General features: G+C 45.4%; 1 protein-coding gene across 4 annotated transcripts in view; it reads right to left on the minus strand.

Moving 5' to 3' along the window:
* The window catches only part of EPHA5 (EPH receptor A5), a gene marked incomplete at both ends in the record, with an annotated part of 198,645 nt that overhangs the window by 27,405 nt on the left and 157,584 nt on the right, over positions 1-13,656 (minus strand). For 2 of the 4 annotated variants that reach the window (XM_080343307.1, XM_080343308.1), the window contains one exon: positions 5,152-5,217. The exons of the other annotated variants lie outside the window; for them this stretch is intronic. In XM_080343307.1, coding sequence (XP_080199433.1) covers positions 5,152-5,217 — 66 coding nt within the window. The remainder of the gene's footprint in view (positions 1-5,151; positions 5,218-13,656) is intronic. 4 annotated transcript variants of the gene reach the window in all.

The following is a 13,656-nucleotide window of genomic DNA, read 5'->3' on the forward strand; positions in this document are numbered from 1 at the left end:
AAGCGCATACGATTAGCAGAAACAAAACTGCAATTAGGAGGAGGCAGCAACAGGCATCTGCACAAAACATGCCCTCAATGGGAAGTACTGTTCCAGGGAACTGCTGCCTGGCTGGCTGCAAGGGGCCGAGCAGCCTTTTGGTTAGAGGATTTTGGCACTGGGATTGTGATGCAAACACAATTACAAACAAAATGCCCTAGACGATGGAACGTAGACACCGCTGCCGAGCTAGCAAGTGCAAGGGAACAGATTGGTAGAAGGTGCAGAAGGGGGAGGACTGGCAGGCAGTGCACAGAACGGCAGGGAGGTGACAGGGTCAATAAACAGGTCACACTTGATCAGCAGCCAGGCAATCCATGCATGGCGCGATCTCAGCAGCAGCAGCCCAGCAGAGACCATCACGCTCCGAAGGCAACGTCCACGAAGGCAGCGATGGAGACATGGCTCAGTTATCCCCCCGGCAGAGCCTGCTGTAGCCATCTCCCAAGATGGGGTCTTGCCTAATTAACTAAAAAATTAAGCACTAGGTGAAGGCAGAGATGCAGAGAGGAAGGGTCATTGCAAAGTATGTTTGGGTGTTTACAAACCCTGGGTGAAAGTGGATTCTCTTTCACCATGCCACTGCCGCCCACTTAAGTATAAAACCTAGAGATGAGCATCAATTCCCACTTCTGGCAAATGCTATTTTTTTCCACTTCAAGTTGCCAGAAATTAAATCACTTTTCTGCAATTTCTGTAATTTTCTGGATCAGGGTGTACGTGTGTGAAGAGGTTTTCAAGGCAGGTATTCAAACCTCAGATTTCCTCTTAGAATATACAAATTCATCCCTCTACCAATCAGACATAAAAGATTTCTTCTGTTTGCTGTTTAAAGCAAATGCCCTCACCTCTTACTCCTGATGCTTTGACCATAAAGAGGGAGGAGAGAGAGATGGGGAACATGCTATCACTTGCATCCAGTGATCTGAGCGCACCTTGATGGACAACTCAAAGGGACCAAGCAAACCAGGGGATCACTCATCCAGCAGCACGGCACAGAAATCAGGCTCTGGGACCCCCAAAGTATCATTAAAACAAGACAGGTCAAAGTGAAATTTCAGGCAGTGGACCGCCACTGTCAAGCAATAGTTGGGCATCGCTAACAAAGCCTGCTGCAAAACCTGCCCCATGCAATTGCCTGTGCCCTTTGCACACTTGTTTTCTTAAACTACCCAGAGAAATGGGCCAAGTACATACTAACTGGAGCTAAACCACACCTCTTCCCTTCTCAACCTTCAGATGCCTTCAAGAACACACACAAGCAGTTTTTTTCTCCTTTCTTCACCAGCTAAATGCCATTCAAACCTGCTATTTCAGGTTAACAGTTCTGCTTCACTACATTAATCTTACTGGCAGATAAAAGTATCTAAATGTTGTGGACTTGCAATATATTTTTTTGGAAGATAAAGCTCCCAGTTGTTTGTGAAATAATCCATTTCTGTATGTGCATTTGTGCTTAATATTTATTAGAAAAACTGTGAGTCAAAAGTCTCCTTTGGAAGACCCACTCTCTAGTTTATGGTCATTATACAAACCATAGATTTCTTATAACTTTTCTATATCACATACAGCAGAAGTATAAAGATCCTGATGCTCGCTTCATCTCCCACTGAGCTGGAGACACTTAGTCAAAGAGTTAATGTAATTCAGCAGCACACCTGAATCTCAATTCATTTACTCCTGTTGTGGATTTGTCCCAGTTTCTGGATCTAGAAAGCAGCTGTCTTCCTTGCATGGCCCTGTGTTTTTCAATAAAACTATCAGAGGAAAAGAAAAAGTGAGACTTTAAATATTCTTAAGGCATCATGTCTTATTTAAAAACTACTTACAGATTGGCAGGCAGCTCATAAAATATTTATGGGGCAGATTATAAAAGTGAAGTTGTAAAATGATCCCTATACAGGTTTATAAAATATAAAACTGACAGGTAGAATGATGATGAATCCAGCTGGGTATCGGATGCCTGTTGCCTGGCATGACAGAAACCAATTCAGAGAGAAAGATCCTTCAAGAAACTAGGCAGGATGATGCTTGTTCTCCCTGGACCTGTGGAGATACTTTGTGTCTGAACCTGTGCTTCAGGGTGCCCTTTCTGGCCCCACGGAAAGCCCAAGAGAAGGAGGTTCCATCTCCCAGCTGGGGCCACATATGGGATGGCACTGGGGACACATATAGGGACAGCATTTGGAAGTCCTCGATGAGGGAAGGGCCTTGCCTTGCCAGGCACAGCCAGTGCCATCAACTGGTTTGTGCCCTAAAGCAGCCTGTAATTTCCTGTCCCAGTCCTGCAGAGATTTACACATTTATTTAATTTCTTAAATATGAGACAAATGAACTCTGTGCGCTTCCCTGAACAGTAACAAAACGTCACATGCTTTTCAGGGGTCAGACCTTCACTCAGAAGCACATCTTTTACTATAAATCAGCTCTGATGAATGCATCCCACCCACCTCGAGCTGGCATTTTACAGAAAGTTTGTGAGGACCGTGAGGTTGTTGTTTATAAGGGGTTAGTGCTCATTTCATACTATTTTTTTTCAAGATGTTAAAGCAACAAGGTTGCATATGTGTTGCAGGGCAGGACTGCATTCCACCCAGAGGAACAAACAAACCAGGCTCCATCCATATGGCCAAGATCCTGTCACCTTAGCTCATGTGTGGAGACAATAACTTGTTCAGCAAATCGGTTTATCCTGGATAAACAATGCTGATATGGAGAGCCAGAGGCAAAGGTCCGTGTTCTGCATTCACCTTTGCTGCTTGCAATCCCAGAGTATATTCAGTAGTACAAAACTACAGAATGCTTGAGGGACTGGTGTAAAACAAACAGCTTTTATACCGGAAGTTGTCTCCCATTTTTCTATTCACTTTTTTTGATGTCTATAATGAGTTATTTTTCCACTGCACTGGACCGAACTTTCACCTGGGGTAACCTGGTGCAATCCATGCTGGTTGGGAATCTCTCATTCAACTCTACCTACTCTCAAAGTCCTCTTATTTGTAGAATGGGATCAGAAGAGCACTAAAAGGTCTTGAGATAACAAGCTAAGACCTTCAGCCAGTTTGAAGAGACACCAGATGACTGGCCTGAGCTCACCATCTTCTCAGCAGCTTTCCCAGCCACTGCTGTCTCCCTCTCCATGGTGTCACCCTCCCTTCAACCTCCAGTTAATCAAAGGAAGTTTCACAATTCCAGCAGTGGTATTTTTGGCCTTCAGTCTTTCCCTGCCTTTGTACTGAATGACTCCTTGGCTTTCCCAAACTACTGCCAGAACAATTAAATACCAATTTGAACAAGATATTGTTTCCTACTCTTGCAGGAAGCTCCCTCTGAAGTGATCTCCATAAATGTCTCTGAAGAGGTTTTTGTGCCTTCTGATGGCATGGCCTTTCCCATTTGCCCTTCCCAGCTGGCTGCCACATTGGTCTCTCCCTAGCTGACAAGGAATGTTGCAGAGGGTAATTTCCAGCTCAGCTACATTTTCCCTGTGTGTCTCTCTTCTTCACAGTCATCTAGTCCATTCCCAGTGTCCTCTGAGTGGGCGCACCCCATATTTCCCATTGCTGTCACACTATGAACTTGAACATGAGCCAACAGTGTGTCCTGGTAGCCAAGAGGGCCAACCGTGTCCTGGGGTGCATCAAGCACAACACTGCCAGCCAGGCAAGGGAGATGATTGTCCTGCTCTGCTCTGCACTGGTGTGGCTTCACCTGGAGCACTGTGTGCAGTTCTGGGTGCCACAGGATGAAAAGGATATCAGACTGCCAGAGAGTGCCCAGAAGAGGGCTACAAAGTTGGTGAAGGATTTGGAGGGGAAGCTGTATGAGAAGCAGCTAAAGTCACTTGGTTTGTTCGGCCTGGAGGAGACTGAGGGGAGACCTCATTTTGCTCTACAGCTTCTTCACAAGGGGAGGAGGAGGGGCTGGCACTGATCTCTCCTCTTTGGTGGTCAATGATAGAACCCAAGAGAACGACAGGAAGATGTGCAAGGGGAGGTTTAGGTTGGACACTAGGAAAAGGTTCTTTACCCAGAGGGTGGTAAAGCACTGCAACAGGCCACCCAGGGGAGGCAGGCACAGCCCCAAGCCTGACAGTGTTCAAGAAGTGATTGGACAACGCCTTCAGACACATGCTGTGATTTTTAGGGTTGTCATACGCAGGGACAAGAGTCGGACTTGATTATGCTTGTAGATTCCCTTCCAACTCAGGACATTCTATGATTATATAGCTGGGGGACATTTGAGGCACATCTCCCAGCAAGGCACTGCTCCTGCACTGGTGGCATGGCCACCACCGACAACTGGATTACTGAGAGGTTCTCTTTACCAATGCAACTGGAATGTCTTAAGCAGCAATGTGATGGGGCCATGATTTCAGGAGTCTCCTAGAAGATCTCTGCCTGCACAGATTACAGCCGACTCAGAGATCCGAAACTCATTCTCTTCCCAGGAGCAACTCAACTCGTGTCCAGTCAAACCAACAGAAATTAAAATCATCCTTCCTTTGATTAGTTGGAAAAGAGGGGAGAGTACAAGAGAGCAGAAACTGGTGAGGCAGAATGGGGCAGCATGCAGCACAGACACCCAGCTCTCAACACCCACAGAGATATGTCCGATGCCACTGGAGCATATCGTTGGCAAACAGCACCATGCCGTTGCCACATATGTCATACATTGACACGTATGTCGATGACATACAGTTCATTTCACTGACATGCACATTACATGCCACTAAATACCTTTCCACTTCCCTCTGCCTCCCTTCTTGGGGCAAATTACCCACCCTGTCCCCTCTTGGTGACAAGAACCAGAATTTGATGAAGACGTTTGGCTTTAACATGACACATGACAGTTCTGGTGTGGTATCTGGATTGATCACGGCAAACACATCAGGTTTGTCATTTTTTCCCCTGGGACCCCTGCTCTTAGTGGTGACACACTCTGCTTTGGGTCACGCTATTTCCAGTTGTTGAGATAGACAACTTGGGTACAGAGGTCGGATGAGAAAGCGATTTCCAGGCCAGAACAAGAAAGGGAGGGAGAGGCAGACTGTGCACAGAAAACATGGAGAGAGGACACGAAATAGGGGCCAGCACAGGTGAGAACACTGACCATGTTAGGCTTGGATAGGCAACAGCACGCAGAGAAGAAGCCCACCCACAGCCACCATCGCAGCAACTGAAAAGCAAACAAAAAGGCCCACAATAAGGAATAAATCCCACAGCCCTGGCAAGGTGCAAATACATCTGCAACATTTTTATATGTACTTCTTACTTCTTATTGTAATTACTATTTGGAACTTAACACCCGGGGCTGCAAGAATTTCATGACACATGCTACTGCTGGAGAAAAATGCCTTGGGGGAAACGTATAGATCCTGGTCCTGCAAAGTAATTAAACTATGTGCTCTGAGTACCAGCCATGCGCTTAAACTTAAGCACCTTCTCGGAACAGGCAAAGTGACAGTTTCAAATTCCTCTTGAATAGAAAGCACTGGATGGGTGTGAGCACTGCTTCAGCACAGCATTATGCACCCACTCAACTCGTGCATTATGCATCTGCAGAAGCAGGCCCTTATGCGTTCGGTGAGAGGATTCAGCCTAAATAAACTCAAAATGCAGTGAGTTGAAAGGTGTTGTGTCTCCACAGCTTGCTTTTGAAGGCTGCCGAGCCATTGCTCCAGCCTGGCATAAGTCTGCAACCCAAGGCTGGCTGCACCTTAGTAATTACCCTTTATCTTTGCAAAGAACTCGCACGGACAATTTTTCTGTTACCAAAACTATAAAATACTTCATCCTGAAAAAGAACATAGTGCAGAAAAAACAACAGGAAGATCTTCAGTACGATATACAGGTGGGAGGCCCAACAGTGCAGACATACTCTGGTTAAAGCCAGCTGAAGATCTCACTCATCATTTGTCCTCAAACCATCGTTAACACGTCATTCTCAAAAAAATAATTGTGCTCATCAGATTTTTATGATATATAACTTACAATGCCTAAACAAATTAAAATAGCCTATTTAGACAAAATTTACATTCTGAAACTGCACCACCTTCAATTATGATGCAAAATAACTTAAGGCATGCAATTATTTACAGAATTATATACTGGATTATGTGCTTACTTAAATTAGAACTGGTGAAGAATGCCTCTCTAAGCTCCTTTTGCATCAGCAAGACAACTTGCAAGCATTTTCTAAACAGTGATGCCAATTTTTTTTTTTTTTTTTACTGTAATTGACAATATTTGATATTTTCACAAGGCTGCAACTTGTGGAGTCATGCTAATATGGGAGAAGCTGAGCTTTCATTAAACCTCTGTTAACCCTGGAGGTCCAAATCCCAAAAGCACACAAAGGGAACCCAAGCATTTTATGTTTTGAGACAATTTTGTCATTTTCTGGGTTTAACCTTGAAGGATTTGAGTGCAAGGAACTGGTACATCTCCAGAAGATCACTGCGGCTGTGATGACTTATGCTTTAGGTAGGAGCCCCCTTTCACCCTCCATGCATGTTCTAACAGTTGCTGCTTCATATCTCACTCACTCCCTTTATGGGGAGGAAAAATTGCTCAAGTGCAAGGGAAATACGCCTCAATACAGCCTTCCTCCTGCACACCCGTCACATAACGCTGTGTGCTTAGGGTCAAAATACTCACAGGTGTAACACTGGGGGAAATCTAAAGGTACTAGAAACAAACTAAACTGGATTAGTGGACAACAAAATTCACATTCCAGTCCTGAGTGCACTTGGACAGCTAAATGAATGGAGCTTTTTGCCTGAACAGTGAGCACAAAGGAAGATGCATGTTAAAAGAACATCTTGATTTGACAGATAAACTTCAGAGTATTAAAATCCAAGGCTGGCACATCTGGATGTGAAACTCCAGCAAACCCACCGTTCTCTGGCAGTCACCACTTTTGGGTGCTAATGGCTTTGAAGAGGAGCTTCCCCATCTCCTCACTCCACGAAGGGCTTTCTTGGTCTACAAGCTGAGGAGCTGAAAGGAAATGCTTTCCAGATGAGATCAGATGCTGTGGTAGGATAAGAGATTGCTGCTCATTGAGATATGCCCGGATCTCTCCAGGTTTTTAAGATCCTTAGGCAGCGAGCTGAGCTGTTCCAAGAGCACAGTATACATCCAAACTACCTGCAAAATCTCCTGTCTCACTGAATCTAACCACAAGGAGAGCTTGTGGAGGCTGCCCTGGGCTCGAGCGGGCGGGCAGGAGCCACTCTGATCTGCTTCAGGTTAACAGATGACATGTCCATGTAATGGTGAAGTTTATTCAGACACCACCTGCTGCATAAAATCTCCTTTGCTGGGAAAGAACAAGGTGCTGAGGCACCCACCTCTCCAAAAGCCAAGCTGGTTTGAAACAATATGTGACTTCTGCTTCAGGTGCCGGCTTCAAAGAAGGGGCTGCAGATGGGCAGAGACAACACAGAGGAGCCTGGAGCTGTGGTGGGACCTCCCAGAGCTCTGTGGTCGGCTGCTTCTTGGTAATACCAATCCCACTGCTTTGGGTTCTCTTGGGCGAGGAAAGCCGGCACTCCTTTAGTTCTAGCCAAGGTGACCCCTGCAATGCCTGTGTGCTTTGCAAACCCAACTGTCCAGAGAGCAAACTTTATTAAACCTGTGCTGGGAGGACTTATCAACACCCTTGGCATCATTTCAAACCCTGGGCTACATGCTCGGTTAATGAAATGTATATATATAAATACATGATGGGCCCCAGCAACTGTGCCTGAAGTCAATGTCATTAATTTACCACAGGCCTCCAAATGACCCAGACAGTGTTCAGAATTAAATTGCATTTCTAATGGCTAGATGCATCTTGGAGAGGCTCTGCCATATATAGCTGCGGCTTTTAAGAGTTAGAATTTGAAGACTTGGAGTCATGATAAATGAAAGCCTTGTTTGTTGCTTTTAATAAGCTGCTATGATGGGGCTGTTCTTCAGAGGTTTGCACTTAGGGACATAAGGCAGCCCTGAGCAATGGCAATGATTGCTTCCTGCACCACCAGCACCGGAGGCCAGCACTGCCGCTTGCACCTCATGAGACCACATGCTTGCACTAAACAACAGAGGAGCAGCATTACGCACTGCTACACATATATTCCTACTCTGCCCAAAACTCTGCTTCCAGCTTGAAGGGCAGCCCTTCAAAATGGAAAAAATGGAAACAGGACGTGCATGATGCCATCAAACACATCATCTGAATGAGGGCAAGGAGTTTTTTTCACTGACTGCTGCACTCCCCCACACTTCCCCTGCTCAGACAAAGCTTACACCAGGCACTCATCTCTTCATCATGGTCCTCCTGCCTCCTTCCCTTGGCTGCTGCTGCAGTAACTCAGAAATACTGCTTTCAAGGGCAATGCCTCATGGGCTTGGAGTTTAATTACAGACTTGGTCCAGTCTCACATCCTGTCTGGGCCACAGTCATCTGAAGGCAGATTAACATGAATCCCTAAACCATCCCCAAAACTGTAGCAACTCTGACTGGATTGTGCAGCCTGGTGTGTTTGCACAGAAGTACTAAGCCCAAAAATATTTAGAAAAAGAAAAGAAAGGAAAGGGAAAAAAGGAAAGGGAAAGGGAAAGGGAAAGGGAAAGGGAAAGGGAAAGGAAAGGAAAAAGAGGAGAGGAGAGGAGAGGAGAGGAGAGGAGAGGAGAGGAGAGGAGAGGAGAGGAGAAAAGAGAAGAGAAGAGAAGAGAAGAGAAGAGAAGAGAAGAGAAGAGAAGAGAAAAAAGAAAAGGTTAGGTTGTTGGAGCAGCCAAATTTACCAAGCTGATCTTGGTAGGATGGGGACTATGGGCAGCAGATTTCTACATCAGCCCTGGGAAGGCATCATGGCATCACCCTGTGCAAAGGGGGAAGCACAGGAGAGTTTTTTTGGGAGAGGGATCCTGTACATCAATGCTGCTCATGCTCCTCTTGGGGAAAAGGTATTGCCAAAGAGGCTGTTCATGTGATGGGGGTAGTGAAGACCTTGATCCAAACAGGGGCAGGACCAGCCTCTGCCTGCTCTCAGTGGATGGGAATTCTGATTTGTCAGAGTAACAGCTTCTCTGACAAAATTCTTCTTCTCGTCAGGTGAATTACAGGGGATATTTGGCAGCAGGCAGTGTCATAAAGTGGCTATAAATCACGGGAGACAATGTCCTGTAGGAGGAAGGAAGAGAAGGCAGGAATGTAGAGATAAAAATCCTTTAGAGTCACAACTAAAAAAAATTGTGACTCATGCTGCAAAAGTTCTATGAAAAACGTTATCTACAAACTGTCTCCCATTTCCTACATAAATATTTAAAAAGTAAACTATTTTAAGCCCTGATACGACCTGGAAAATAGGATGGGGGAGGTCTGTGAAAAAATGTATCCGTTTTGACTTTCCACATCAGGGAAGGTCGCAGGCACTGGCTCAGGACCTGGGATACACACCACACCACAATCCTCTCACCATCTCTACTCCCTGAAAGTCACTTTTTAACAAGATGCACGTATTTGTGTCCAGAAAGCGCTCTGCCACTGCAGGGGCTGATATTTAAAAGTCTAAATCAGCTCAGGTCAAGGATGGATACTCTGGTGCAGAAGCTTCTAATTGCCAGTACCCACATGGCAAGATTCGTCTTTACTTTGTCTTTTAAAGGCTTGTTCCTTGCCAGAAGAGACTTTCTATATACACACTACACAGGGCAAGAGGCAGTTTTTTGTTGCTTCAAATTTTTTTTTCTTAAGTTCTATAAAAAGCTTCCTCTGGTTCTTTGGAAGATCACTTGAGATGGAAAGGTCACCCATAATGGGTATATAAATGCAGATGCACAGTGCACTTCCTTAGTTATTTTGAGTGGTATCTGCAAACATGCTCAGCATTGACCTAATAGCATCCCTATTTTACTCTGTAAAAGCCTGTTCCTTTGTTTAGGACTACAAAGCTCAAATGCTCAAGGGACTGGCAGTCTCTTAACACTCACCCTAAGACCCTGACAATTTTGCAAATGGGGTTTGGTTCAAAGGACCAAACAGGGAGCAGTGGGTTTCCTTCTCAGGCTGATGCACACATGGCCTCCCACCTCACTTGGTAGGAAGAAAGGGGCTGATGCCACAATGACAACTTAACTGCTCCTTGCAAGGTAGAGCACAAAGGTCTTTGCGACCGGCACTGTCTGACAGACTGTAAAACAAAAGTCTATAAAGATTTTAAATTAATACATGTATATACTCCAATTAGGAACAAGGATGCCAAGCGGCATCTAATTCACGCATTGCTCGGAAAGCAAAATCTGTAACATTGCTCTGTGAAATGCATTGCGTTTTCAAGAAGAATGTGTAATGCTAACAAAACAAAGATAATAACAACTCTGTGTTCTTTAATTGAATGCTTGTATCTCGCTTAATAAGAGATTTTCAATCCACTTCTCTTTTTTTCCTTTTCTGAGACAACTACGGCCTGATTTAGTGAATCTCTTTGATTTGTAATCCTGAGCATTATATAGTTGATGTGTCCTTGATGCAAAGAGGGTAATAACTTGAAAAAAGCAATCAGCTATTTTGCATTTATGACCTTGGTCAGAGGATGCATTATTTACAGGAAGAGTCTTCTTGAACATCTGCAAGTAAATCAGCTTAAACGCAGCTTAATTGTTTAGGGCAAAGTGCATTTAGTTTCAAATTCCCAGGAACCTTCGGCTTCAGACACCAAGCACATCACCACAGATGGACGCTGGTGTGTGGAAATGCCACTGCAGCTGCCGTTCAGCTGACCTTTGCTTTATGGCCAGCTGCCAATGGGAAATTCCAAGCTGCTATTTACATTCATTCAAAAGAAGGGAGAAGTAGCAGAGGTACTTGTAAGAAAAGAAAAGAAAAAAAAAAAAGGAGGGGAAGAGGTGGGGAAACTTCTGCCTTCCAGGACCTGGTGGAAAATAAAAAGCTTGTAAACTCCTGAATTGTACCGCTAGGATATTATTTTCCAAGCTGGGGAGAGCAGGAGGAACACTGCTCCTTGCTACAGGGCTTCTCTCATGCCCCTGCTCTCCTTTCACAGTTTCCCCAGTGCTGTCCTGTCTCCAGACACACTTGCTTGAGCCTGGCACTTGGCTGGACAGGTGCAAAGAGATGACATAGAGCATCTTAAGGAGAAATATCCGAATTTTCAGGTGCCCAGGGACTCCCAGGGAGCAGCACAAAGCCAGTGATGAGGAGCCCATTTGCAGGAGCTAGCCAGGTTACATCCCCCCTGCTGCAGAACAAGAAAGTTTTTCTCCTGAGTTTTGCTGCTGAGCCTTATTTTTGCACAGCTTGCCTGGCATGGAAAGCAGTGGTGATTCCAGCTGGAGCAGCTCCTAGAGTTCAAAATGTCTGTTCTTTCTAAAATCAAGCATGGGAAAGAATGAGGAAAGGGAATTTAACCCCTGGGAACCAGGCACTGGAACTATATAACCACTCCAAAGATACAGGAAAGTGTCTTCCAGAAACAGGTTAACAGCTTCAGAAAGGGATTATCCCATGACTTGAAATGCCTTTATCATCACCGCAGTGTCACAGCATGAGAGTCACTCCATGAATTGTCTTGAAGTCATATCCAAGGCAAAGCAGCATGATTGACACATTTCAGCAGCATTTCTGTGTCTTCCAAACAGGAGCAATTTATTTGTTTTGCTTTGTTTAATTTTCAAATTGGCTGTCAGCTTTCTGGGGTTTATCTTTCCTTGTCATGAATGACAGAATGCACTAGATGGGCTTTAAAATAATGAGAACTCAAAGTGGCTTGGAAGCTCTGCAGTTTTGAAGCCAGTTCTCTAAGAACAGACCAAACCTCAGCACTGGAGGCTTCTCCACCACTTCCAGCTGAGGGTCTGGGTTCTTTCCAGTCTAGGAGAAGAACTGGAAAGATAAAAATGGATCAAGAGCTCAGCTCCCTCTGCCTGCCCCTTCCCGTATGTCCAGCATGGCACTATGGAGAAGCTTCCGGGAGTCTGCAGCTGCCCACAATTAAGGCAGCAGAAGAAGCAGTGATAAAGCTCTACCCAAAGGAGTCAAGGGCTTTTATACACATGCCAAGAGATAAAGAGCTAAAAGGAAGCACACCCTGGAAAGCCCATTAGGGCAAACGACAAAAAGACATAATGAATGAGAATTGCTGACAGATGCTCTGCATCTGCTTGCTCAGACCAGAGAGGGAAGCCGCAAAAAGGCAACCTGCATAGCAGCACCTCAGAGGTGTTCCAAGCACTTACTGGTGCCTCTGGAAGAGCAAGAGCTGCTGGCTGCCACACAACTGCGGTTCCTTGCAGCCTTGGAGGGATTTACACAACTCTGCCTTGTGATTCACCCCCCTTCTCCTCCTTGCAGAGGTGCCAGGCTATGTCCATAGCTTTCCTATGGCCAAATCCTGTTTGCACTGATACAAGCACACATCCAGGCTAGGGGAGGCCAAGGTCCACGCCCCCTTCCCTCTGTTTGAAGATGGATTTGACTCAAAACCTCCAGCCTTTAAGGAGAGACTTGAACTCCTGCCTACAGCATTCAGAGGCCAGTCTTTTGGGGTACAGCTTTCCTGTAACCACTGGTGTGAATGGCACCATTCACCTCCCTGGCCGCTGCATGCTTCTTGTGCAGACAGAAGCATTTACTTTCTGATTTTTAAGCCCAACAAGCCACTCAAAGCAGATGACAGGAGCTCGAATGGCTGAGCTGGAAGGGACTAGTCAGTCTCTGACCTTGAGCAGAGATGAGTCTGGCAGCACACTCACCTGTTAGGATGGGAAATAACCATGTCCTCCTACGGATTCCTGGGGACAGAGCTGCTCAGCCTGGCTGGGTTTCACCTCACTGCCTTCGCAGACTGACACCCTGCTTCCTCTGGGAAATAAAGCCCTCAGGTGATACCTTCAGCATCAGCACAGTTCCTCTGAAAACATCTTGTAACTACTCTTAACACTTAGGAAATCCTGTAATTTACAGTCACCTTGCTAGACCCAAGCATAAGACAGACCTGCGTTGCGAAAACAGCCATGGGCTGATGGGTACCTTAGAAGCATAAATGTTTACTTTGCATTGAGAACAAATTCAGCGTTACCAATAGATACATCCCACATTGCTTTGCATGGAGGATATCGCGTTGTTTTGACTACTGCCATGAAAAAAATGTACTAATACATGTGTAGTATATGAAAAAAGTGCCTTGTGTGCTGGTTGCTATGCCAATTCAGTGCCGCAGTACAAACTGATCCTGATACAAGCCAGATTTCCCCCCAATACCACAATCCCATGTTCACCAACAAGTTCCATCCACTTCAGTTATAGTTGTCAAAGATGGTATAGCCCAGGCTTTCATCACTTGCCTGTGTTTAAGCACATGAGAAGTCAGTGGGATCGCTCACTGGTTTGAAGCTGAGTGTTTCCCCCTGTGGGCGAAGCTCTCAGTATAATTTATTAGCATATGGGGAACACAGTAGTGTCCTACACATGAAAAATGAAACCCAGACCTGGCCAAAACTTGGGGTGCTTGACCATTCGGCTGGGTTTCTTCTCTTTTTCTTTGCAAATGTTTTCCTGAAGTCAAGTTTTCTGTGTAAGCAAAGCCTATTGTGAACTCTGAGTGCAAAC

Source organism: Nesoenas mayeri, assembly GCF_963082525.1.
Source record: "Nesoenas mayeri genome assembly, chromosome: 4".
In the NCBI taxonomy this organism is placed as follows: Eukaryota; Metazoa; Chordata; class Aves; order Columbiformes; family Columbidae; genus Nesoenas; species Nesoenas mayeri.